This window comes from Culex quinquefasciatus, chromosome 1 (assembly GCF_015732765.1).
Source record: "Culex quinquefasciatus strain JHB chromosome 1, VPISU_Cqui_1.0_pri_paternal, whole genome shotgun sequence".
NCBI lineage: Eukaryota > Metazoa > Arthropoda > Insecta > Diptera > Culicidae > Culex > Culex quinquefasciatus.
Window position 1 is genome coordinate 54150892 of NC_051861.1, and position 26225 is coordinate 54177116.

At 39.8% G+C, this 26225-nt stretch overlaps 2 protein-coding genes across 2 annotated transcripts in view; one reads left to right on the top strand and one right to left on the bottom strand.

The window, feature by feature from the left end:
• Positions 1 to 6658: 6658 nt before the first annotated feature.
• On the top strand, positions 6659 to 13263 carry LOC119765662. The gene is made up of 4 exons (XM_038250043.1): positions 6659 to 6980; positions 9585 to 10019; positions 10121 to 10280; positions 12800 to 13263. The coding sequence occupies exons 1-4, from the start codon at positions 6827 to 6829 to the stop codon at positions 12966 to 12968; spliced, it is 918 nt and encodes a 305-aa protein (XP_038105971.1). The 5' UTR covers positions 6659 to 6826; the 3' UTR covers positions 12969 to 13263.
• Positions 13264 to 13343: 80 nt separating this feature from the next.
• Positions 13344 to 26225, bottom strand: part of LOC6034764 (protein unc-13 homolog 4B) — a 34388-nt gene continuing 21506 nt past the window's right edge. Inside the window, exons 7-10 of the mRNA XM_038250041.1 lie at positions 14410 to 14904; positions 13906 to 14351; positions 13633 to 13832; positions 13344 to 13568 (exon numbers count right to left, since the gene is read on the bottom strand). Of these exons, the coding sequence (XP_038105969.1) occupies positions 13444 to 13568; positions 13633 to 13832; positions 13906 to 14351; positions 14410 to 14904 (1266 nt within the window). The 3' untranslated portion in view covers positions 13344 to 13443. The remainder of the gene's footprint in view (positions 13569 to 13632; positions 13833 to 13905; positions 14352 to 14409; positions 14905 to 26225) is intronic.

Sequence of the window (26225 nt, forward strand, 5' to 3'; positions counted from 1 at the left end):
ATACAAAAAAGTCAAAGCAAAAAAAAACGAAAAAGAAAAACTAACCAAAAACAGCACATAAAATACGAAAAAAATGAAGTAAAAAAGAGAACTAAAATTATATATTACTTACATTAATAAGGAGCCCAAATTTAATCTACAAACACAACAAAAACAAACAAAAGAAAAATCATGCTGAATTTATCACAGAAACACAAACAAACAAACAAAGAAGAGAATACATTTTGCATTGTTGCCATATATTTTTTATTATTGTGTTAAGATTATTCCGAGAGTCAGAATGGCACGTGACGACGTTTGCGCTGCCGTTCCACACAGAACTAAGTGAACAATTTTTCTTTCAGGCACTTGAACTTTTTTTCACAAATTCACCAAGTGGTGCTACACGTGCGATTTTACGCGCGTATGCTCGCCCTGGTGATGTTTCCCAAATTTGATCCAATTTGAAATTGAATGTTTCGTATGAAAGCAGTGCCATCCCCCTGTCCCGGTTGGTGATTGTTTTGTTTCCAAGCTGTGGTGAAGGGGGAAAAGCGCTCTCGAAAATCACATCCAGATACAGAAAGAAGCAAAGATGAACGAAGAAGATATTTTGGTTGGAAAGTAAGAACAAGATGTTTCGAAATAAAATTTGTATATTTTTTGCAATTCATCAAAGTAAGCGTATTTTTATTTCTTCCGAAACCAAATCCGAAATTTCATTTCATTTGAAGCACAGACAACAGACGTAGCAGCTAGAACAAAATAATTTGAAAATCGTGTGTAAAAACATGGCGTGTGATACACTAACGCCATCTCGTAGTCTATTGCCACTTGCAAGAATAATCCTGAATGTAGACTTCAGTGCACCACAGGCTTTGCAAGAGTCGCATTCTGATTCTCGCCAACTTGATTTTGATGATGCTATTTTTTGAGTAAATTTGAATTTTTGCTCTGAAATTTACTAAAAAATATCTGAAACGAAACTCAAAATAATTACTTTCGCCATTTCAAAACTATTTTTGATTTACACATCAATTTTCTCGACGAAGGGAGGCATACAACTTTTGATGAGAATGAGATTACGACCAATCACGTGCTTTTCAATATTGTTGTTTACACTTGAGAGCAGCGCGGGAGAGTTGTCAAATCTCCTCTGCAACGACAGCGCCTCAAACGGCTTGCTATTCTCGGTAAAACCGTTGCATGTTTTCACACAAGGTGGTGATCGAGCCAAAACGTCTGTTTTCTGTTGTTGAAGGTTCCATAAAAAAATAGAAACAGCTTCACGAACATTATTCTGTGTGGTAAAAGGAAGGTCTAAAACCTTCCCGAAGAGAGTATGGTGCTAACTTGCTCCTAAAAAAGATACACTGTCCTTAAAACTGGTCAAAAACTTGTTTTTTGCTCGTAAATCACGTTTTAGACCAGTTTTTAGAAGCGAGTCAGCACCTTTCTCTCTTCCGGAAAGTTTTAGAGCACCAACATCCCAGAGCAACCGAATATGAGATCGGTTTTAACCCTCTATCGCCCCATTTTTTTCGAAGTTTTTTTTTTTTTGTTCGGGCGAGCATTCTAGTAACTTTTGTTCTACGAAAAACTTTACTTCTTTTGTTTAATGTTTTTTCTTGTTTAAGTTTTAGTATTTTGATTTGCTGTTGTCTTGTTTAGTTTATGTTTGTTTCTGCTAGTATTTGGCTTATCTTTTGCCTTTCTAGTTTTTTCATGTTTCTACAGCAAATTTCCTAATTTTTTGCTTGTTTTATACATTTTCTGCTAAAAGGCTAGTATGCATATCGGAAGGAAAGGGGTCAAGAAACAGCTTTACGAACAGCAGAACAAAGGAGAGGGAGCGATTTCTTGGGGCTTTTCTTCACCCTCTCTGACTTGCTTGCGCTGCCGCTGCTACCCATTTGATTTTATTCTTGACCGGTTCCTTCCGAAGTGCGTATACCGCTAAAGAATGATAGCATTATTATTGAAATTGTAGCCTAAGTTGACAAACTTCCACCCCAAAAATGAGTTATTCTTTCCAATGCTTGTTAATGATCCAAAATTGTTAGAAAAATTGATTTTTGACGATTTTTTTTAGCCCGCCTAGAGGCGGGGTTGAGTTGTAGAGGGACAATATAGCGTGAAACGTGTATTTTGCCTTCTTCACCTTAAGCGGTATACGCACTTCGGAAGGAACCGGTCATGAAAAAAATCAAATGGGCAGCAGCGGCAGCGCAAGCAAGTCAGAGCGGGTGAAGAAAAGTCCCAAGAAATCGCTCCCTCTCCTTTGTTCTGCTGTTCGCAAAGCTGTTTCTTGACCCCTTTCCTTCCGATATGCATACTAGCTTTTACTGAGGAAAGGCTATAAAATCACTCCAAAAATGAACTTCTAAATTCGACCTCCTAGACCCACCTCCATGTTAGGGTGTTTCATCCAAACAAAAAAGTTCTCAGAATCAGGCAAACCGAGGTTCCCCTAGTAGAGGATACCCATAGGGACTCTCATGCCAAATATCAGCCCATTTGGTTGAGAATTGGCCTGTCCCCAGCGGTTTAAAGTTTACCTGTAAATTACTATGGGATTTTTATGCTTTTCGTTCAATCGTTCACAGGTGTGTAGGGGATGGTCCAATGAACAAATTCCAGAAGGAATTAGGGTTGTCCATTCTGTCCCCAAGGTGCGCATTGGATCGACGTCCGGTGTCTCCAGAATAAACGATTCACTCTTCAAATGTACGCATTGTCCTTAGTATGCTATGACGGCTAGCTGAAAATTACGACGCCCCATGCCAGACGGAGAACACGTGGGGAAGCATCGATTGCATTATTATTACAAAATTATCATGTTACGTTATTTGGAATAGTTCAAATTGTTACAGGAACATCCAAAATTATAATTTTATTACTTCAAGGTGAAGCCGTTGACCATTTTTGAAGAAAATTGATCATCACTATAAAATATTCTGTATAAATTTCATTTCAACGAATATCTGCACCAAAATGAATCAGCAAGTGCCGGTTGTTGCCTTCTTGAATCCACTGAAGGAATTTTTGCTCTGAATCAAATGTGTTTCAAAATTTATAAAATTTTGTGGAACAATCATTGACGCCCAAGTTCGCAATCATTGATTAATGACGATTTCCATAACTTTACAAGGAATGGCATAATCGTTACCAAAAGGAATTAGCATGTGTAGGGCACTATTCTAAACAACTTGTTGAAGGAATTTTGTCAAAATAAAGCGACGCAAAATTTATATCTTTGAATGAAAAATCATGACAATGATGGAAGTTTTCACTTGAGTGAATGCTCTGCCACGTGTTCACCGTCTGATAGCCATAGCAACCACAAAACCCTAGGTAATATTAAGAAGTTTAGAAAAGTACTTCAAAAGTGTTGGAAGTCAACCCTGAGTGCGGCACTAGTGATTAGATTTAGTTAGCTTTAGGCGCAGTAGGCTTTGCCATGCGCATTCTTTATATAAACACCACCCACTTTGTGTTCACTCTCATTCCCCGAATAAACGCCAACTCGTCAAAAAGTTATGCAAAAAAAGATTTTGGCTAAAGTCCGGAAGATTGCAAAAAAAATGGTTTTTGTAAGAAACCCTGTCTTGTTATATATTTTTAGAAAGGTAAAGACCTTTCCAATGAGCCCAAACCATTAAAGATCTGATAACCCTATCAGAAGTAATTAGAAGTTATTGAACTGAAAAATAGCTGTTCTCACTAAATTGGCTCAACTTTTTTTCCATACAACCATAGCACTATGGGGTATTTCCATGTAAGCGAGCGGCCAAAAATATTTTTTTGCTTTTTTTGTGACTTTTTTGTGTTGTTTGTACTTAGTATAATGAAAACAAATGAATTTTGATATTTTTCCAAAAAAAAGTTTAATTTTCGATTTTTTCATATATTTGAGGCCACATGCATTAAAGTGGTGAATTTTAATATTCTTGCTCTGTCTATTTGATGCCCGGAATGGCGGTTTATGCTATGTTAATGTTTCTGATTTCCGTTCAATCTCCCTCCCCTTCTTCTTGAGTAAATCCACCTCTCTTTGAAGACTTCCCCCCCCTCCCCCTCCAATTAAAATTGGATTTTTGCGGTGTTTTAGAATTTTAGACGGTTTATTTTATGGAACATTGTATGGATTCTCGTCCACGTTTTTTGTTGATCCACTTGCAAAATTCACGTTTTCCACGATAAATTCTTCTAAATCAAAATCACTATGTAACCGATTGTCGTTAGATTACTTAAAATATGAACTTCTTCTATGGGATTTTGTATTCCTCGTTTTGAAGCTACAGAACAACATGCGTAGTTTTTCATCTGTGGTTTTTCCCTGAGTTGATCATGTGATGGTTCTGCAATGTTATAATTCTTACAAATATACTCGAAAGCAGTTCTCACGTTTTCAGAATAGTACTTCGTTATATCGTACAGGGACACTACGGTATTATTATCCATACTTTCTAAAGAACACAACAACGAACTGATATGAATATTCGACGAATCGTTTCTGTAAAAATACTTAGAATAGGAATTTCTAGTTTTATTAAACGTACTTAGGGTACCAACAAAGTCATGAATATCAAATCAATTTCAAAACATACATAGCAGGTACGTCATTTCTGCCTCCGCAGGTAAATAATGTGATTTTAACCAAGCGTATACGCGAAATTATTAATTTTCTTGCATGAATCAAAATGTTCAAAATGGCATAACTCAAAAAGTGCACATAAGGGCACTTTGAAATTTGGAGACAAGTTAGGACATGGTTCAAATTTTAAGCTGCAAAATTTTCAGATCGCACAAACGCACACAAAAAAGTACTCCATTAACAAAGTTGAAAAAAACTAAATTTTTAATAAAAATCCATCTTTTTTGATTTTTATTATTTTTTTTAGCCTGTAAAAGTGTGTTTTGTAAAATGTAATTGAAAAGTTGAATCAATTACCTTTCTGAATATATATAATGATGCAGGAAAAAATACATAAACAGCTACACAGTACAACTATGAAAAATAATCATTTTTTTTGTCAAAAAACATGTTTTTTCTTACCATTTTCGCCTTTGAAGGTCTGCAATTCAGTGAATTTTGAACCTACAACTTTCAAACTCCGGATTTTTCTTAGTTAGAATGTTTATTTTCGAAAAAAAATACAAAAAAAAATAATTAGAGTATGTCGGTTTTTCGATTTATGGCCGCCTGAAACCCCATAGTGCATAGTTCATCTTAATTTCCCATCCCAGAGGGTTCATTCCTTCTCTGTAGAATCAGAGCTGTATTGTTTGAACATTCATGCTCATTCATGCTTTTTTACTGATAGCTAAAAGCACGAAACCACGTGTTCGAAAATGGTCAAACAATGAGAACGAAAACATTAGTTTAACAACTGCTTTTGACATTCTAATTCTAAATTCGAATAGGCTCGACTCAGCGAGCATTCGAATGAGCGGATATTTAACGTAGCGAAATTTTTATTAGCGTACATATGTGCTTTGCCTTTGGCAAAACAAAAATCAGCAATAGACAAACAATGACTCCATAGACATAGACTAAACACAAATGAAATCCAATTTCGGTTTTCGTGGAGAATAGCTTAGGGAAACAGTAGGTATATTTGAAACTAATTGATGCCAAATCCGACTAATGGATAAATGTCCTTGTTAACCGTAATAAATTTTCAACTAACAATTTCGCGTTGTCGATTCAGATTATCTGTTGAAAACGGCACAAAATTCTCTAAACTTGGTTATGAATTCTGGGCACGTAGCTTTCACTCTCCATATCGCACCACAGTGTACTTTTGAAAATAAAAATTTCTCTTTTTTTTGGATTTTAATCAAAATCGAAGCGAGAATGTACAGTAGTGGGCACATTAAAATAAATGAGCATTTGAAATAAATGTGTGTGAAACAATTTTTAATAAACTGTCTTCGTAACATAACAAAATCACTGATTTGATTCAAATATTGTTACTTAATTTGCTATAAAAACCCTCGCTTGTTTTTATTTCTTTTTCACCTGTCTTTAATTGTGTAAAGTAGAGGTGGGCAAAAAAAGAGCGAGCCGCTCAAAGAGCCGGTTCATTAAAAAGAGCGAACGAACCATGGCTCACAAAAAAAGAACCACGGTTAAGGTTCAAGTAGAAATTTTGACATAGAGATGATTTTTTCATGATTTTTTAAGGGCATCTTTTCATTTTTAGTTATTTTTTTTAATAATTTATATAAATCCAATGTGAAGTAGCTTTAAAAATCACATCATTCTTAAAAAATATCCTTTTTTATCTATATTTTGAAAAAGAGCGAAAGAGCCGTTCAAAAGAGTGACTCTTTTTAAAGAGCGAACGAAAATGAGCGGCTCCTAAAAAAGAGCGATTTTGCCCACCTCTAGTGTAAAGTGATCATTTATGCTAACCACTGTACGTTTTTGATCGCGAGTTGAATCGATAAACTACCGGGAGCTCCTTTCCACGATAAGAAAAAATCGTTGCAAATGATTCACTGGAGTTTGTGGGGTGGGAACAGAAAGACATTACACATTTGGATGTCCCAAAGCCGCCACCACTTCTCCGACAATGCTGCCAATATGAATCGCGCGCGCAAATGTAAGGTAAAACCGATTCGGCACAGGAATGCGTGATTTTTTAGCTACCACGCGATGCGGTTTCATTTGCATTTGTAGGTTCGAAATTGGAGAAAATTAGCGACAAGTGCCGGATCGACGTTCAGTACCTTGAGTGTCTTCGGTCGTAACGGATAGGGCCGGAATATATCCCTGTTCGATGTGAAGTGTGTGGTGTCTTTGTTGGATAGTGTGCTGATTTACTGAAAAATTCTCGTGATGAACATTTTTAAAATTAATAACACGTTGGCGCTTGTGGTATGCCTTGCTCTAGTAGGCATTGTCGCCACTGCGGACGAGGCGAAAAATTCCAAGGACTCCTACCTGATGGCGCTACAGAACTCGCACCAGATTAATGTTAATCGAGGAAGTGGTTAGTGATACTTTTTTTATATCTCTTGTAAAGTTTTGTTCACCGTCTAAAAAATGTTGGTTAGAATAAAGTTATGATAACTTAACAAAATAAAAGGATACAATTATTATTGATCAGTGATGTGACAAAAGTGCGTTTTTTTTAAATATTTTTCTAAAAGAAAGTAAAATTGAAAAGCTTTTGCCTATGATCGAAAAATAACCCGATGGCATACGGGGTCGGTGGCGTTGTGGTTAGCGTGTTTGCCTCTCACCTCAGTTGGCCAGGGTTAAATCCCTATCGAGACGACAAAATGTGATGTATCCCGTGAACAGACGGACTAATTCACGTATACGATAGCGTGGAGTAAGGTTTTTTTTATTGCGTGGATGAAGTATCTAAAACAGAGCGTTTTGATCACAGAAATAATCACAAATTCTTAACCCTCTAACGCCCAGAGCTGTTTGCTTATCGTAAAAATAGTAAATGGCTTAATTTTGGTACAATAATGCAGGAAATACTTTACTTTGACCCACAAACATCGAATTGGGGCAAAAAAGTAGAATTTGAAATGGTGCACCAGAGCACCATCAGGAAGATGAGCAACTTTTTTTTTTAAACCACAAAATCTCGTTTCCTTAAAATCTATTGGTTCATTTGTTTGAAAACGCTTCGAAATGTGTTAAAAACTACTTATTCTTTGCTGTAAGACCATATTTCTGAAGTATTAACTACAAATTCTAAAATCTCTGCATTTTCAGGTTTTTTTGATTGGCTCATTCAAAACCCACAAACAACCATTTTCATGAAAAATGAGGAAAATAATAAAACTATCAGTCTAATAACAATGTTTTGTCTTGTTTATGAATAGTCAAAACGTTTATAAACTTTTGTTTTGGTAAAAATAAGCTTTTTCTGTAATTTAGAAAAAAGTGCTCCTGAATATTTAGTTGCTTATATGCCTAGGTGGTGCTCTGGTGCACCAAATGAAAAAGGTTGAAAAACACTTAAATCCGGTCTAAACTCACAATGTTATTCACAGGGGTTCTTGTCCAAGGTTCAAATGATAGCAAAACATTTTTTGTTTCATAAAATTTTATGTTTGGTAATTTTTACGGGCTTTTGAAAACATGTTTTATTTATTTCCCTGAAATTGGCCCATTTTTGTTTACATTTTACACTGTAACTTTGCTTGTGCTTAACCAAATTTGATGAAATTTGGGGAGATGTTAGTATACATTCTACATGAACACCTGCAACTTTAAGCACCATGAAAAGCTGTGTCAGTTCCGAGATATTTGAGTTCAAAGTTTTGGTGCTCTGGAGTAACCATGGGCGTGAGAGGGTTAAACCTAGCAAAAACTGATTCCTCAAATTGCTGTCGTTAACACAATTTTCTTGGCACTTTTCATTTCTTTTTTTTATCACAACGTTATTTCCATTCTTACCTTTTAAAACGAATTAGACCGATTCTTCGGCTCCTTTTAAAAAAATTCCCAAGTTTTTTTCAGCGTTTTGGCTGTAGTGGCACAATTAAAGAAGAAACCCCCCAATGTTATTACATATTTGAAAAGATAATTGATTTTCCAACATAGAAATGACATGCATAATGAACAATATTATACCTGTGCTTCTCCTGAAATGAAAATGTAGCGTGACGGGACAACATCGTAAAACTGGAATTTTAAAAGGCACACAAAAAAATCGACACAGTTTTGCCAGATTGATTTTTTAAAACTTTTGCTCTTCTACACATTATCACAAATTGAAAAACGAATCTTTTGCTCCTTGAACTGAAAGATTTGGTTGAGATTTGAGTTTTTGCCAGCCATTTCTTTTCGTGACGGGACAACGAAAGGAGCAGATTTATGAAAAAACTCCTCTCCCATTCAATGACTTGCAGACCTTATTTGGTCAATATTTTTGGCATTTCAGATAAGAAAACGCATTTAAAGAACATTGCAATTATTAGATCATAATTAAAATGAAATTTTTCATATAAAAAATCACATTGAAAATTGAAAAAAGTGACATTTTGGTGTAGCTTCGCTAAGAATCGGTCATTAATTGTTGGTATAGATCTTTTTTAGTCGTTTACGTTTCCCAGAACAAGGGACTTAAGGAAACTGGTCATGTGAATAATTGTTTTGGTTCAGTTAATCACTAAATCGCTTTTTTGTGCAGAAGAAATAAAAAATAATTGCAAAAAGTTGTTTGTTTGCAAAAATATTTTTTTTCGTCAAGACATATAGGTTTTTTTAAACTAATAATTGTAAAACAACTGTACTGGTGTATAATGCGTTTATCAACACTTTTTTCATTGATTTTTTTAAAACCATGGCAAGTTATTTCATTTTTTTTACTGACAGCCAAAAGCACGAAACCACGTGTTGAAAATGGTCAAACAATTAGGGCGAAAACTTTAGGTTGACATCTGCTTTAGACGTTTTAATTAAAAAAGAAATGAAAAAAACTGCAAATCTGCTTCAATTCTGTGAAACACGCCAATAAACAAACAAGTTCGTCACTTGTCCACCAGTACAAGTCGAAATTTGATTATGAGAACAAATTGGCTATGAACTTTGTTAGACTAACCAGACTTTTTTCCTATTTTTTTTTCATTAGAATTTCGTCACCCAGCCGTCGTAAGAATAGCTCGCGAGGACTACAGCAGCGTTCCATCGTCGTCGTATGAGTACAGTTTGACCAGCGGTTACGGAGCCCCGAAGCCCGTGTACGGCCCGCCTAGTCCTAAGCCAGTGTACGGACCACCGGCTCCCGTGTACGGCCCACCCCCGCAAACGGCCCCGGCACCGTCCCATGGAATGCCCTTCCTGAGTCCCGAGGGGTGGCTTTTGAGCAAACTCAAGTTCAAGCTGAATTGGTTCACCCTTGCCAAGATATTGCTCAAGATTGTGATATTCAAGAAAATTGTCAAATTCATCGCCCTGCTGTGTCTATTGTTTTTCATTCCCACACTGAAGCCAAGTGAAAGCGACAGTGACAGTGGCGAGGGAGAACGAGGGGACGATTACCGACGCCGCAGCTACGACCTAAAATGTGAGTTGAATTCGTTATCGATTCGGCGGAACGTGATTGAACGGCGCGCGCAGGCTTCTGCCAATCACCACCCAAAACTGACTCCGTTGACTTTGTTACAGATGACTACGACCACCGGCTTAAGGAGGTGACCCGATTTGCACTGAAAGCCATGGAAGCTTTCACCATCGATAACGAGATTTACTGTCCAGAGGAAAATTTGCTCAGCTGTCGAGCCAAACGAATGTTCGACGTGATAGACGAGGAGTATCCGTTGCAATCGTAAGTGTTATCTTGATGAAAATTTGAGTGAGTAGGGCTCTTTAAATGCAATCTTTTTTTTATATTTTTACATGATTTAAGCCAGCCAATTTAAGGTTACACTATTCAATAGAATTGTTTTGAAAAAAAGGGCTTGTGCATATGATTAATTGAATTATTTGGCCCTGCCTTTATATGAAAAGTTCGATGGTTTCAAAAATCTAAAAACATTTTTTTCAGAAAGTTGAATTGAAAAAAAATAAATGTCACTTTTTAACATTGCATAAGATAATCATTTTTCGAGATGCAGATTATCGAATGATTTCACAGCACTTTTCTATGGACAGCCCCCATTTTTGGCTTCCTCACCTCATTGAGGAATGGCTATAAAATCACTCAAAAATTAAACTTCGTAATTCATTTAGACATATCAACTCAGAATCAATATCTGAGCAAATGTCTGTGTGTGTGTGTGTGTGTGTGTGTTTTTTTTACAAGGTCGGAATCTGCTACCAGACACCTGAGAATTGAGAATTCATTTCTCAGGTAGTGTGGGGTTGGGAAAACAAAAAAGAGTTTTCCCGACCCACTAAACCAGTCCTTGAACGCCGTGCCCTTGTCCCCCGGGACCACCTTTCGGTATAACTTCGGGGGGAGGCGTTTCATTTTCTGCACTAGTCTACTAACAGGATCTATGCCGGGTACTAGAACCATTTCCTGTTCCACATACATATGAATCCATGCGAGGGTTTAACCGCGCCCAAGAATCGCGTTGCTTTTGATCGGCTAGTCATATGCAGCCCTCTCCTTGGACCATCGAGACGTGTACCGATTTGGTAGAGCCAACCGTCATAACGTGCTCTCCTTCACAGCCACACTCTTGGGGTTTCAACTAGGCTCCTAGTCGTTCCTCCTCTGATCGTCTCTCCATTTCTGCTGGAGAGCCGAAGTAATCTGCGTCACCGCTCCGATGACCGCATTCCACTTGGCAATGTCGCTGCACATTCTTCGCACCACATTATCCGGGCTGGTGTCTGCTCCGATAATGGCCAGCATTTCGCTTCGCGCTGCCTCGAAGCGAGGGCAGGCGAACACCACGTGCTCCGGTGTTTCTTCGCAATCGACGCAGTCCGGCCAGAGAGGAGACTCTGCATGCCCGAACCTGTGCAGGTACTTCCTGAAGCAGCCATGGCCCGACAGGAACTGTGTGAGGTGGAAGGTGACCTCTCCGTGCCTTCTGCTCACCCACGTGGATATGGACGGGATAAGCCGATGCGTCCATCTGCCTTTCTCCGTGGTGTCCCACTCACGTTGCCACCTTGCCAGCGATTCGGCTCTCGCAGCTTCCCGGATACCTCTCGTGCCTCTTCGGGTGTAGCGCACGGTGTCCTCCTCCAGTGTGATGCCGATGGGGATCATTCCGGCTATGACGCCAACTGCTTCCGACGAGATGGTCCTGTACGCGCTTGCAACCCGCATGGCCATCAGTCTCTGCGTTCTGTCAAGCAGCGCTCGATTTCGCTTCGTCCCCAGCGCCGTCCACCATACCGGTCCGCCGTACCTAAGTATGGACGTCGCGACACTTGCCAAGAGGCGGCGCCTACTGCTCCTGGGTCCAGCGTTGTTCGGCATAATACTCGACAGTGCCATGATCGCCTTAGCCGCCTTCTCGCAGGCGTAATCGACGTGGCTGTTGAAGTTCAGCCGGTCATCCACCATCACCCCGAGGTACTTGAGCGCTCTCTTCGAGTGCACTACGTGTTCCCCAACGTGTATCTGGGCCTGCTGCACCTTCTTGTGGTTACTAACCAGCACCATCTCCGTCTTGTGGTGAGCGATCCGCAGCTTCACCTCGATCATCCAGTTCTCGATCATTGCAATGGCCTCCGTAGCCAGAATTTCGACCTCCTCGACATTTTCGCCGGTTACCGTCAGCACTATGTCGTCTGCAAAGCCAACGATCTCCACGCCGTTGGGTAGCCCCAGTGTCAACACTCCGTCATACATTCCGTTCCACAGTGCTGAGTTTGGTGAGGTTTTGGGCTAAACCCCGGTGGTTTGACACCAACTGTTGTCAAACGAACGGGGTAACTTTTTAGTTTGACACCCCTTTTACATGGAGTTCATACACACTACCAAACAATTGTTGTGATAGTGTGCGTGAGCGCCGTGTAAAAAGTGACAGTTCGTCACCTTTTTAGTTTGACTTTGACCAACCAACGGGGTACAAACTGAAAAAGTGTCCAACGTAAAAGTGACCAACCACCGGGGGTTGAGTGTAAAATACAATGAAAAGTCGATTTGCTGAATTCTAGAGAATTGCACCAGTCACGAAAAAATGCTATCAGAGATGATTTTGCCAGATCATGAAGAATTTTCCTAAGTAACAAAATGCGAAATCGCGAAAATTTAAAATGCAAAATTATATGAAATTTGAGACAAATAATGACCAATCTCAACAAAACTCTCGAGACTACTCGAAACTATTAAAACAAATGAGTTAGTCAATTGAAACACTTTCTCTCTCTCTGTTCCATCAGGGTTCTCCGGATGTTTGTCCCCTACTCAAAATCCGTGCAAACCGCATTCCGGATGCAGGCAAAAAAGGAGGACCACGTTAACGACGACGATGACCACAACGGCAACAGTATAGATCAGACGTCATCCGCCGCGGCCAGCAGCAACGAAGGCGTCGAAAAGGACGATTGAGCCAATTTACGAGGAGAAATCAATGCGGAACTGAACTGAAGACATCAAAAAAGGTCGACGAGCGCGCGCGTTTGCTTGTTGTACGTGGTCTGCACACTTTCGATAGATTTATGATGGCGCGATAAGGAGTGGAATTTGCGCGCACGTGATTTGAAAATTGAAATATGAGAAAGTGCTAATTTCGGATGTCCAATTTGGTTCGGCCATTGTTGAAAAAGTGCTTGTTTTATTTATTTATTTATGGACTAAATTTAATTATATTTTAAGCAATAAACACGTACTGACCATAAATGTCGACGATGGCTTTCTTTGGATTTCTGCGAAGGAAGGTTAGATAATGTACTTCGGCACGAAGAAAATTAAACAAATAAAACATTTTCAGTTCAAATGAACGAACAAGCAAATATCTATGGTAGTAACGTTAGTCATATTTAATAAATGCGCTTTCTTTTCGATGTCAAAACGGTTGATAAACTTAAAAGATGCTGATCACACTGCCAGTGTAGGCTGCTTTGCCTAGCTTTTGCTTTAGTTTTTTGAAGAATTGAACGGCTTCTTTGTCATTTTGTCGGTATTCGAGCACGGGAATGCAATCGGACTCTACAAAAAAGGAATTAATTGATAATCATTGACTTATATTTGAAAGAAATTGAGAAAATGTTACCGATATTCTCAGGCATGGTGAGGAACAGTTGCTGGATGTCAATGCTGTTGATGTCGCGATCGGATTCCAGCGTAGGAATGCTGTCCAACCGGATGAAGCACTCGCCAACATGTCTCTGTGAGAGGCCCAACATTTCGGACACTTTTACGTTGAACGCTAGCAGTGCGTCCGGGATGTTGCGCTGTTCCTCCGATAGTTTGCTGAAACAAAATAAGGGGAAATTAGATTGACATTTTGAACATTTCAGGCATAAACAAATCTCGATATACTTACAGTGCGAATTTTTCGTTGTACGTCGGCGATTGGTTTTTGGACTTGGTCCGCGTTTTAGGCATTGTGACGCTCGAAAATTTGTACCCAGGAACCAGGTTGAGCTTTACGTACGAATCACAAGATCCCTTGAAATCAAGCGGCAGTTTAATGTCTTCCGCTCCGATCATTTGGATTTCCAGGGTGTCATTCCGGAAGGCACACCGCACCGTCAGCACACCCCGATCCGGTTCGTCGAGCCGATTTTGTGCATGCAGGCAAGCCAGATAGTACTGGTGGATAAGGTCACGTGTGCTGCTACTGTACAGGTACAGTTGTTTCTCGATTGTGAACAGTCTTTCACTGAGTATTTTATGGTCTTGAAGATCCTGCAGCTCGGGAAGGTACGCTTGAGCAATTATTGCATAAAAATCTTTTAGATTACCGAACGATGAAATGGATGCTTTTTTCTGTAAATATACCAACGTGTTATTTATTTGATTAAAAGCCAATTTATTTAGAACTCACATCAATTGAGCGTTTAATGATGGCACTTATTTCGGTGGTAATTCCTTTCCACAATTCGTCCTCAACCAAGCGCAAGTCAGAATCTTGCAGATCTCTTTTAATCATCGTCGATGTTTTATTGGTAAAGTTCTCTGTTTCTCCTTTCACGCGTTCAAAGTTGTTCAACGAATCTTCCATTTTCACTTTAAGGAAAGCCATACAACGGTCAACCAGCAGTTTGAGAGTTTTCGTTTTCCAACTACTCAGTCCATTTATCGGAAGTGTTTGCTCAAGCTGCTGTTGCTCGTTATTAGCATTGATATCGACCTGGCAGTAGCCCACATCATCGGGAAGGCTGGTCAACACCTCAATCAGGATGGAGAGATTAGAGTTGACCAAGTTGCACTTCTGTACCATTTCTAGGGAAGAAGACGCATCAACGGATTTTGTATCCAGTGGTGGTCGAAGCTTCGTAGAAATGCGATCTGCATAGTAAACACAGCAGCTGCAAATGTCCTGTAAAATATTAATGCATAAATATCTTGTTTGAATTTATCATCTAATTTTTATCACAACTAAGTGGATGCAAAAATGATGGTCATCAAATAAAAAAATATTTTTAATGTATCATGGCATTTCAAGTCATATTCGAAGAAATTATAAGGGTATGCTCTGGAATTTTTTTTCGATATTCTTTATTTTTTTTACTCATAAAAACTTTTTCCATTGATTGACTCCCCGTCATTTTTCTGTGAGCCAAGTTTCCGAACAAAAAATTAAAAAATCAAACCATTCACATTAACGACCCCCGGGTCTTTTGTGGACTCTATTGCAAGTTTCTGCTCGAACCTAGGAGTCCGAAGGCTTGAATGGGGAGAGCACCCAAACCTCTTTCTACTCCAAAGAACCTTCCACCCCAGTGTTTGAACTGACGACCTTTGGATTACGAGTCCAATAACTGCCAGCGATTCCACCGGGAGTAGGCTTGGTTTGGTGTGTTGTTTGTACTTATGGCATTAAGGGGTCGTGCATAAACAACGTGGTCTCCTTAGGGGGGGGAGGGGGTCCGAAATCCGACCGAAAAAAACCATGAAAAGCCAGGGGGGGGAGGGGGGCGGGTCGACGGCTGACCACGTGGCCTTTATAAAAAAATCTTTTCTTAGAAAAAAAACAAAAAATACGCGCTTTGAATTTACTTATATGCATACATTTTTGTTACACTTCAAAACCATACAATTATTGTGTTTAAAATTATTACTTATATTTCAATGTCATAATATTTTCCAATTCAATATTGAATTATGTATATATCAATACTTTGAGCCTGTAATTGAATGTACACTTTTTAATACTCATGTAACTACGTTTTGCAAAAGTTTAAAAGCTGTTAAAAAATAAAGAGACAGTATCCAAAGTTAATATACCCTAAAAAATGCGTACCAAAATGCAAACACAAATTCATTTTTTTGTTGATGGTATCAAGTAGCTAAAAATGTACTTGCAAATTTGCATTGAAAGTAGATGTAGTCTTCGATAGTTCTATTTTGGAACAACTTAAAAAATAAATATTGCTGACAATTTTATAAGATTTTCGTAACAAGGCAAAAACTAAATATGTATTATAAATGAAGTGTCTAAAATGATTCTCTGCGAAAAAAAAAATCAAAATCTCAGATCTTAGCTAATTACCGTAGCTGGTCCTATAAGTGATCGAAGAATCTTAATCGAAAGATTTCCTTTTGAAACTTAAAACAAACTCAAGATATCTTGTATCTCCTCTCTCATGCAATATTTTTTTAAGTTCAAAGAAACTAAAAACCCCAATTTCAGGATTATCGCGCAAAATTTCAGTTTCACTACCTCATTTGCAAGTGAAACGTCTAACATTAAAAAACAACCAGTAACGAAAAAACGAATGATACATACTTTAAGATTCACCAAAAAATTTGATGAATATTTTGATATAAAATATATTTCTTTTTTTCATGGGTTACACAATTCGGATTGTTATATTACATAACATTTCATAAAATACACGTTTACTATCCATCGTCAAAGTTGTAGGTATTTTTTTATGTTAATAGGGACCATCTATTGAGCCAAAGAGAAACATGGGCAATTTTCAGAGAAAAAAAAAACGAGCTTCAGCAAACAAAGCAAACATTGTTTTTGTTTCTCAATTAATTTGAAGATAAAAAAATAGTGGCCAAAGGTGCCCTTTCCTGAAAATATTAGTTTTTCTTTAAGCTGAGAAAATATACTATACCTTCAACTTCGTATTTGAGATAAAACCACTCAAATATATAGACACATTAAAATAATTTAAGATTTAAAGAGTCACTTAATTTTCAAATGCCAATATCAATTTGTGAAATAAATTTCAATACAATGCCGTCAAGATCAACATAAATAAAATTCATTAAAAAAGATGGAACGGTACTTTCAACTCGCTGGTTCTCGGGCCATTTTTTGAGTGAATTATAAGGATGTCTAGATGATCCTTAAACTTTGCAGAACTCGATATGATCAAATCTGTAATTTATGCGATCAAAAACGTCGTTCCAACTTTTGTTTGCTCTAATAAAAAAAAAATCGCCCGAAAATCCGCGGAGACAAGCCCGTAAACCTGTGAGTTGAAGTTACCGTTCCAACGTTTTAGGGAGGCTTTGGCATCCGTGGGACATGCGTTGGGCGTCCCAGTGTTAATAATTTCAAAGATATTGAAAAGATTGAAAAATTAACTTATTTATTTTTTTTTGTATTTATTTTGAGGTAATATCTCCAACCAAAAGTTGGATCAAAAATCTTAAATCGTAGATAATTGCCTATTTAAACAACTGAAAAAAATGTAAAATAATAAATAAATTTTAGCTTAATCTTTTTTAAATTTATCAAAACACGTAGTCGATAGCAAAATCAATTTAAAGTAAGAGTAAGACTTAAACAATTTGGATGTCCATGACTAAAAGAATGATTTTTAGCGCGTTGTCTACACATTTTCCAAAGACACGAAATCGATTTTCGAGCAATTCTATACAAAATCGGTCTTTATTCTTAAATTTTATTTTTTTGATTTTTTTTTAATCCGTCTGAAACCTTTTTTGGTGCCCAAGCCATTTTGCATCATTAGTTTGTCCATATAGTTTTCTGTTGTGGACAGAAGAATTGTGCGAGGTGTCTCGTCCCTCGCACGCCGCTGGCTCACGAGTGCTGGCCAGACTATCACCCTGTGACGCAGAACAGCGCATAAATGTTATGCTTTCCATCTGTCACTGCTCTTGTGTCGTGATTCATTCTCATTTCGCCCTTCGTAATCAATACACGTTTTAGTTCTTAAACTACATCTTTTATTGTGTCTTGTGCGCCTAATCCGGTTCCGATACCGGGACAACCCTGACCACACTCGTACCGCGCGCAAACACAAAATTTTCCATACAAATTTGGCAGCAATGAAAATTAAAAAAATCTGTATCTTTTTAAGAAATTTTTGATCGGTTTGGTGTCTTCGGCAAAGTTGTAGGTATGGATAAGGACTACACTGAAAAAAATGGTAAATGGTAATTTACTTTGCTGATTTTTAATTTCACTTTTTGTCACTAAAACATGATTTGCAAAAAAACACTATTTTTATTTTTTTAAATTTTGCCAACATTTCAGAAATTTTCAGAACGGGCAAAAAATCGTTGTTCGAGTTATGAATTTTTGAATCAATACTGATTAAAAAAAATCGAAGTATTGACCGCAACTTAATTTCAATTTTATTTTTCGATGTAAAATCGAATTTGCAATCTAAAAGTACATTAGTAAAATTTCCATAAAGTGCACCGTTTTCAAGTTATAGCTATTTTTAGGTAACTTTTTTTTAAATTAGTTGCAGTTATTAATTAAAAAAAAATATTTTTGAAATACTGAGAAAATTCTTTGTTGCCTTGTTGCTAAGATATTGCCATGCAAAGATTTTAAAACAGAAAAATGGATGTTTACTACTCAAACAACCCATAATTTTCTTCTGTCGATATCTCAGCAACTAATGGTGCGATTTTCAATGTTTATGAATAAAACTTTCGTGAAATTTTCCGATCTTTTCGAAATCAATATTTTCAAAAAAAATAATACTAGCATTTCAAAAGGTCGTAATATTGAATGTTTGTCCCTGTCTCTGATTCTTGTATGGAGAAAAAAATTAAACAGCTCGACTTTTTTGGACACACTGAATCATTGGAATCAATCATGCTTAATTAAAAAGAAAAGTTGCTTTAGTTTGGATTTTTATGAATGTTGGAAAAAAATAAATATTAACTAGGAGCTTTCATAACTAGATATTTTCCTTAAAATAAAATGAAATTATTTTTTTCCTGAAACAAAACTTTTCTATTTAATTAATTTCGATTTTAAGAAAATATTTTAAAGCGCATTTAAATTAAATCATGAATGCTGTTTATATATCGAAATAGCTTTAATTCTTAAAGCACATTTATTCTGGATGCAATTAATTGCACTGCAATTCCATAATTTTGAATACATATGTTTTACTAAGTTGCTTGTTTTGTTGAGAGTATTTTTTACTTTCTGTACCATTTCAATAAATTGTTATACTGATTATTTACCTTAAACTTTGTGATATCATACCTTTTTCACACTTTTAAGTGAATTTCAGTTTTTTTTTATATATTATTAAATTGGTTTTAATGGTGTTGTTTTCTGTTTGACCCAATGTCACCCTCTCTAAAGGGTGAGTTTGAGTTAATTTTAAAACGATTGGAATTTATGAACGGTGTGATTATACTAGCCATATTCTGGGAAAATGTTGGTAAATTCAGGAGCATTCCCCAACAAAATTTATTTCGATATAATTTGAAATGTTTTTATTGTATTAAAATAACAACAGTCATATCCAAAACAAAATATACTTATTTTGTTTTTTTTTTTTAAGATTTTTCACCTGGGAGGAAAAAGCCACGTGGCCATATAGGGGGGGGGGGTTTGGCGTGAAACCACGAAAAACCATGAGGGGGGAGGGGGGGTCAAAATTTCTCCAAAAAAAGGCCACGTGGTTTATGCACGACCCCTAAGACGACTCCTACACCTGGAATGACTTAACGGCCTAACAACCAAGGCCGGGACCGACATTTTACCACAGAGAACAGATGTACATCTTGGCTCTAACTTGTGTGTAAACCGTGCAAACTAAAAAAATGCGTTGCATACAATCTTGCATCACAGAAATTAGAGTGTGCAGGATACGCTTGGCGGCGCCACCGTCGCGGCTGAGAATACTTGACTTAACAATGAAAAAGGCTCAATAATTTCGAAAGAAAATAAATGTTAACCTCGTTAAAATATAAAATTCACTTCTGTATAATTCCAGTTGACTTAAAAATAATGCAAAAATGCATTTACATTAACGAAAACATAACAGAAAATTCATTCAAAAATGATTTTTCAAGCGACAACTTAAAATAGTCCCTTTACACATGTTATGTTTGATTTCGTTTTGTTTACCTTCTTTGGCGCGTAAAATTGCAACCCTCTGATAAAAGGCAGTCAGACATTGGTCTGATGTCGTTCGTACGGAATGTTTTATGCAGTGATTAGATGGTCCAACGTTCTGCTACTGTAGGCCATCATGATTTTGGAAGTGGCGCTATCTAGGCGGATGGTGCACACCCTAGCTCTTTTCAACGTATTTTGGTTTGAATTTTTACACACGTTTTTCAATGCTGTTTGTTCAATGATATACATCTGTTCTCTGTGATTTTACTTCCGATGGAAGGTTGGAGCAGATGGGAATCGAACCCAGTTTCCGAACAAGTACTATGCTGCCGTTCTACGCATAATTGTCCCATGTCATTTTTGGACGATTCTGACTTTTTATCATTTTTAAGTTTAGTTTGACGTATAGTTTCAGGAAAACACATAAAATCTAGTACATTGTTCGGAAGAACTGTAAAAACAACACCAAGTCTGTTTGTCCCATCTACGAATAATTGTCCCACCATATATTTTCTGTCACGAAATCATTACATTTATCAAGCATTGAATCTTATTTACCTGTTGTAAAGCAAGAGAATTACAAATAAAGGTGATCAAATGTTGCCCAGGGTGATTAGGGACATATAGGCGACTAGGGACTCAGGGGACAATTATGCGTAGAAACACAGAAATCGATCGAAAAATTTCAATCGCGTTTTTCTCAGTTGCCCTTTTTTGAACATGGGACATTTATGCGTAAAACGACAGTATAGTAAAAATAAGAGGGTGCGCGTGGTTGCTTATTGGGGTGGTCCAAAGCCGGGCATTTTTTGAGATGTCTTCGTAGTTTATGGATGGTCCCTTGATAACTTTATCATTAACAAATTTGAACAATTTTGTGGGAGTGAAGAATAAAAACAAATAAGTTTTTCTATCAGTGCCTACATTCTCCGTTGGCGAACCATTCGCTGAACGCTCTCTTTACTCCGTTCAGAGCGGAGCGGCAAGCGAGCAGAGAAATGATGATCGAAATTTTGGTTCGCGAACCGTTCAAACCCGCCGCTCTGAGCGTTCGATAAGCGCTCACCCGATAGGTTCGTCGATTGAGTGGTTATGATACGCTCATAAGCGAACCGTGACACCACTGCTGCCTGGCAGTGCGGTTGTACATCATTATTTTGCAAATCGAGCTTACAATTACAAACATATTGATAAGTTGGCAACCACCGCACTCTGTTCGCCCCTACGACACTCAAGCCCACTGGGCACACGCGGGCTGCTGCTGTTTGACAGCTGCACTTCCGCTACCAGTCTGTAACCAAAAAACAAAGAGATTACACGCATTATTTTTCTTTTCGCTAAGTTAAACCGCGTGTTTTATTCCGGCCTCCCCGAAACCTCTTTAGGTTGTGGGCCCAGGTCGCGTTTCGGCCAGGGTGGCCACTCAAGTCGGGAAATCGGGAAAGTCGGGAAAAAGTCGGGAATTCGCCAAAATCCGCCAAAAATCGGGAAAAAGTCGGGAATTTATGATTTTTTGTCAAAAAGTCGGGAAAAGTCGGGAATTCTGAGCATACTTGTTTGAAAATTTTTTTTTAACTCTTGAATAATTTTGTAATATTTTGTACAATTTTCAAATTGAATTCACTCATTTCTGCTCTAGTAACTTACATTAAATTTAAGATTCTTTTCACTATTTCAATATATTTGAGTATGGAAAAGCTGTTTAAGACATTCAAAATCGTTATGAATATTGGAGTCTTTTTTTATGAATCGATCACTATTAATTTTTGTTCATAAAACAAGAGGTAAAGTTAATGAAAAACGAAATTAAAAATAAAGCCTAATGGCCAGCTTAGAATTATGATTCTATTTCATTTTGTCACATAATTGAATATTTAAACTTGAGTTTGGCAATGGTTTTTTTGTTGGGTAAATATTTGTAATTGTTTAACTAAATTCATTAAGAAATTTAAAATATGTTTTTATTTCCAAATGTTGCCCTTGAACTTTTTTTGTGAGTATGGGTAAATTGCCTACCATAGATAAAGCTTGATTTTCAGTTTGCGGAAAACTTTAATATCGAATAAAATCCAAAATTGAAAAACTTTTTTACGTTTTGAAAACATATTGAAAATATTGAAATTGCAAAAAAAATAATCCAACAAATTTTGAGTTATTGCATAATTGTTTAAAAAAAAATATTTTCAAAATAAGTGGGAAAACATAAAATCATATCAATCTGAATTTTCATTGAAAAAAAAAACAGTTAAATACTGTATACCATACCAATAAATTAACATTGATTAAAAAAATCAATATCAAAAATTACAAAATTAAAAAGAGAACTTGGTAAAAACATTTTTTTTATGAATTCCTTGACATTTTTCTAAATCCTTTGAATGAATAATAACAGTAATTATGTTTAAATCATTCTTTGATTTAAAATGATGATGAAGTTAAACAAAAATATCAAAAACTACGTTTACCAATTTAAAAATACCATGGAAGTTATAAGTATTGTTGAACTTTCGATTATTTTTCAAAGGCTAATTTTTGTGTTTCTACTCTGGATCATAATAATGAAATTACATTTTGAAGTTTTCTTTATTTGTTGTTTAGTTTCTGTATTTACAAAAATACCTACATTTGGGTTTTTTAATTCATTGCGATTTTTTTTCGGTGTTTAATATTGACTTTTCTTATAGAAAGTTTTTTGTTTGAAATCATTCTTTAAATAAGAAATGCCTATTTTTTAGCATTCTGGAAAAGTCTGGAAAAAAGTCGGGAAAAAGTCGGGAATTTGAAAATGGAATTTGAGTGGTCACCCTGCGTTTCGGTCAAACGGAAAAGTTCGCGAAATCGTCGGGCGTCATGACGGACGCAAAACCCGCTCCGGTGCAGGTGCCGATGTTGGACGAGTCCAACTTCAACCCGTGGCGGCTCCGCATGCTAGCATTCCTGGAGGAGCACGAGCTCTTGGAATGTGTGCGGACGAGTGTGGGTGACGTGGCGGAACTGAAGGAGAAACCGGGAGAAAAGCCGGAGGAAAAGACGGCCCGGATGAAGCTGCTGGACAAGCGCATCAGGAAGGACCGTCACTGCCGTTCGCAGTTGATGGCGCGGATCAGCGATGCGCAGATGGACCACCTGGAGGAGGACATGTCCCCGAAGGACATCTGGGACAAGCTGCACAACATCCACGCGCGGAAGAGCGTCGCGAGCCGGATGCGGATCCAACGGCAGATCGTGACGATGCGCTACGATGGGGGAAAGCTGCAGCAGCACTTCTTGCAGTTCGAGAAGTTGATCCGGGAGTATCGGTCCGCCGGCGCGAAGCTGGAGGAGATCGACGTGATTTGCCACCTGTTCATCTCGTTGGGATCGGCGTTCTCCGGTGCTGTGACGGCGCTGGAAACCATGTCGCAGGAGGACCTCAAGCTCGATTTTGTGAAGAACCGGCTCTTGGACGAAGAGACGAAGAAGGGCATCGAATCGCCCACCCCGTCCCAGAGCGATGCTGCGTTTCACGGGGCGAAGCCGCAGAAAAAGCAAAAGTGTTTCGGCTGCAACAAGGAGGGCCATCGGGTGGCCGACTGTCCCGAGAAGAAGAAGCCGCAGCAGAGCAAGAGGAAGCAGAAGTCGAAGGCGAACGTGGCGGATTCCGGCAGCAACCGGAAGGAAGTTTGCTTCGTGAGCGAGGCGAACCCCCAGCAGGCGCGGACGCGCTGGTTCATCGATTCCGGTGCGACGGACCACCTCGTGCGGGACAAGGAACTGTTCTGTGAGCTGCATCGTCTGAAGAAGCCCATCGAGATCGCGGTGGCCAAGGACGGTGAAACGATCCAGGCGGAGCACTCCGGCACGGTGAAGGTGGTGGCGGTCGTGGACGGTAAGAGAGTGAACTGCACGATTCAAGACGCGTTGTACGTACCGAAGTTGCGCTGCAATTTGTTTTCGGTGCTGCGCGTTGAACAAGCCGGGATGCGCGTCGTGTTCGAAGACGGGAAAGCGACAGTGTACAGTGGTTCCGAAATCGTCGCGTGTGCTACTGTGCAGAACAAGCTGTACGAAATGAACTTTCTGGCTCGGCACGGTACGGACGATTCTTCGCTGTTGACGTGCGGTCGCGTGCGGAAGGGGTTCGTGCTGTGGCACCGTCGTTTTGGACATTTGAACGAGCAAAGCCTCAAGTGTCTGGTGCAGAAGGAGATGGTATCCGGACTCGACCTCAGTACCGCCGGGACTGACGATACCGTCGTGTGTGAGTCGTGCGCTGTCGGCAAGCAAACGCGGAAGCCTCATCCACCGCGTGAAGGTCGTCGATCGTCGCGAGTGCTCGAATTGGTACACACCGACGTGTGTGGTCCCGTATCGCCGGAGGGACTCGACGGGATGAAGTATTTTGTGACGTTCATCGACGACTGGACCCATTTCGTGATGGTGTACCTGATTCGCTCGAAGGACGAGGTCATGGAGTGTTTCGAGGAGTACGAGGCCTTGGTGACGGCGAAGTTCGAGCGGCCGATCTCTCGGCTGAAGTGCGACAACGGCGGCGAGTACCGGAACAAGCGCTTCGAGGGGTTCTGCAAGCAAAAGGGGATCCGGATGGAGCCTACTGTCCCCTACACGCCGGAGATGAACCCGTTGAGCGAGCGCATGAACCGGACGCTAGTCGAGAAGGCGCGGGCGATGCTTTCTGATGCTGGCGTGGACAAGAAGTTCTGGGGGGAAGCTATGCTGACGGCGGCCTACCTGATGAACCGAAGCCCGACCGCTGCTCTCGAGATGAAGAAAACGCCGTACGAGTTGTGGGAGTCAAAGAAGCCGGACGTGTCGAACATTCGCGTTTTTGGCAGCGATGTGTTCGTCCACGTCCCGAAGGAGTTGCGCCGAACGCTCGTCGGGTACTCACACAACGGGTATCGAGTCTGGGACCCCAAGAAACGGACGGTCGTCACGGCGCGCGACGTGGACTTTGTGGAGTCTGTCGCGGTGCAGCAGCAGGTCGCGCAACCCGACTCGCAGTTTGTGCCACTTGAATCCGATGAAGAGAGCTGCGTCGATGCCGCGAGCTGTGCCGACGATGGAGACGAGACTTCGGAAGACGAGTTCAGCAGTGCTGCCGATGAACCCGAAGCTGAGGAAGCTGATGGCAGCGGCCGACCTCAAAGACCGAAGAACCCTCCCGCTTGGCACAAGGATTTCGAGGTTGAGTACGCCAGTTTTGCACTCAACGCGATGAACTTCATCGAGGACATCCCGAGTTCGGTCCCTGAGCTGAAAAAGCGGGACGATTGGCACGAGTGGAGAGCTGCGATGCAAGACGAGATGAACTCCATGAAGCGCAACAAAGCCTGGACGCTGGTCAAGTTGCCTGCAGGACGCAAAGCCGTTACCTGCAAGTGGGTGTTCAAGGTGAAGCGGGGCGTCGCTGAGAAACCGGACCGGTTCAAGGCGAGACTAGTCGCCAGAGGTTTCATGCAGAAGCCCGGGTTCGACTACACCGAGACCTACTCTCCGGTGGCGAAGTTGGACACGCTGCGGGCGGTGTTGGCGCTGGCCAACGAGAATCGGATGTTCGTGCACCAGATGGACGTGAAGACCGCGTTCCTGAACGGTGAGTTAGCTGAAGAGATCTACATGACCCAGCCGGAAGAGTTTCAGCAGGGGAATGGTCTGGTCTGCAAGCTGAACCGTTCCATCTACGGGTTGAAGCAAGCGTCCCGGGCGTGGAACGACCGATTCCATGGCTTCATCAGCAAACTCGGATTCGTCCGGAGCGCCAACGACATGTGTCTCTATACCCGAGGAGCTGGAGACAAGAAGCTGATCCTGGTACTGTACGTCGACGACATCCTCCTGGCCGGAACGTCGTTGAAAGTGCTGGAGGCGGTCAAGCAGAAGCTAACCGAGGAGTTCGAGATGACGGACGAAGGTGAGATCAAGCAGTTCCTAGGAATGCGTTTTGAACGTGACAAGCTGAAAGGAGTTCTGAAGATCGGTCAGCGCGACTACTTCGATGGCCTCCTGAAGCGTTTCCGGATGGACGACTGCAAGCCGATCTCGACACCGATGGAGCACCGGCTGAGGCTGGTGAAAGGAGAGGAGAAGCTGAGAACGTCGAAGCCCTACCGTGAGCGAGGATTCTCGAGACTGCAAGCGCCTGAAGCACGTGGACACCAAGTTCCACTTCTTGCGGGAGCTGGTGCAGCAGAGGACGATCGAGATCAAGTTCGTGCGCTCAGCGGAGCAACAAGCGGACATCATGACTGTGGCACCCTTGTTGGGTCAGGCCACACCGGATCTCCGGGATGTCCGTCCTGGTTCCCTCACTCTGCTTCTTCCTCCACTCACTCTACTCTACT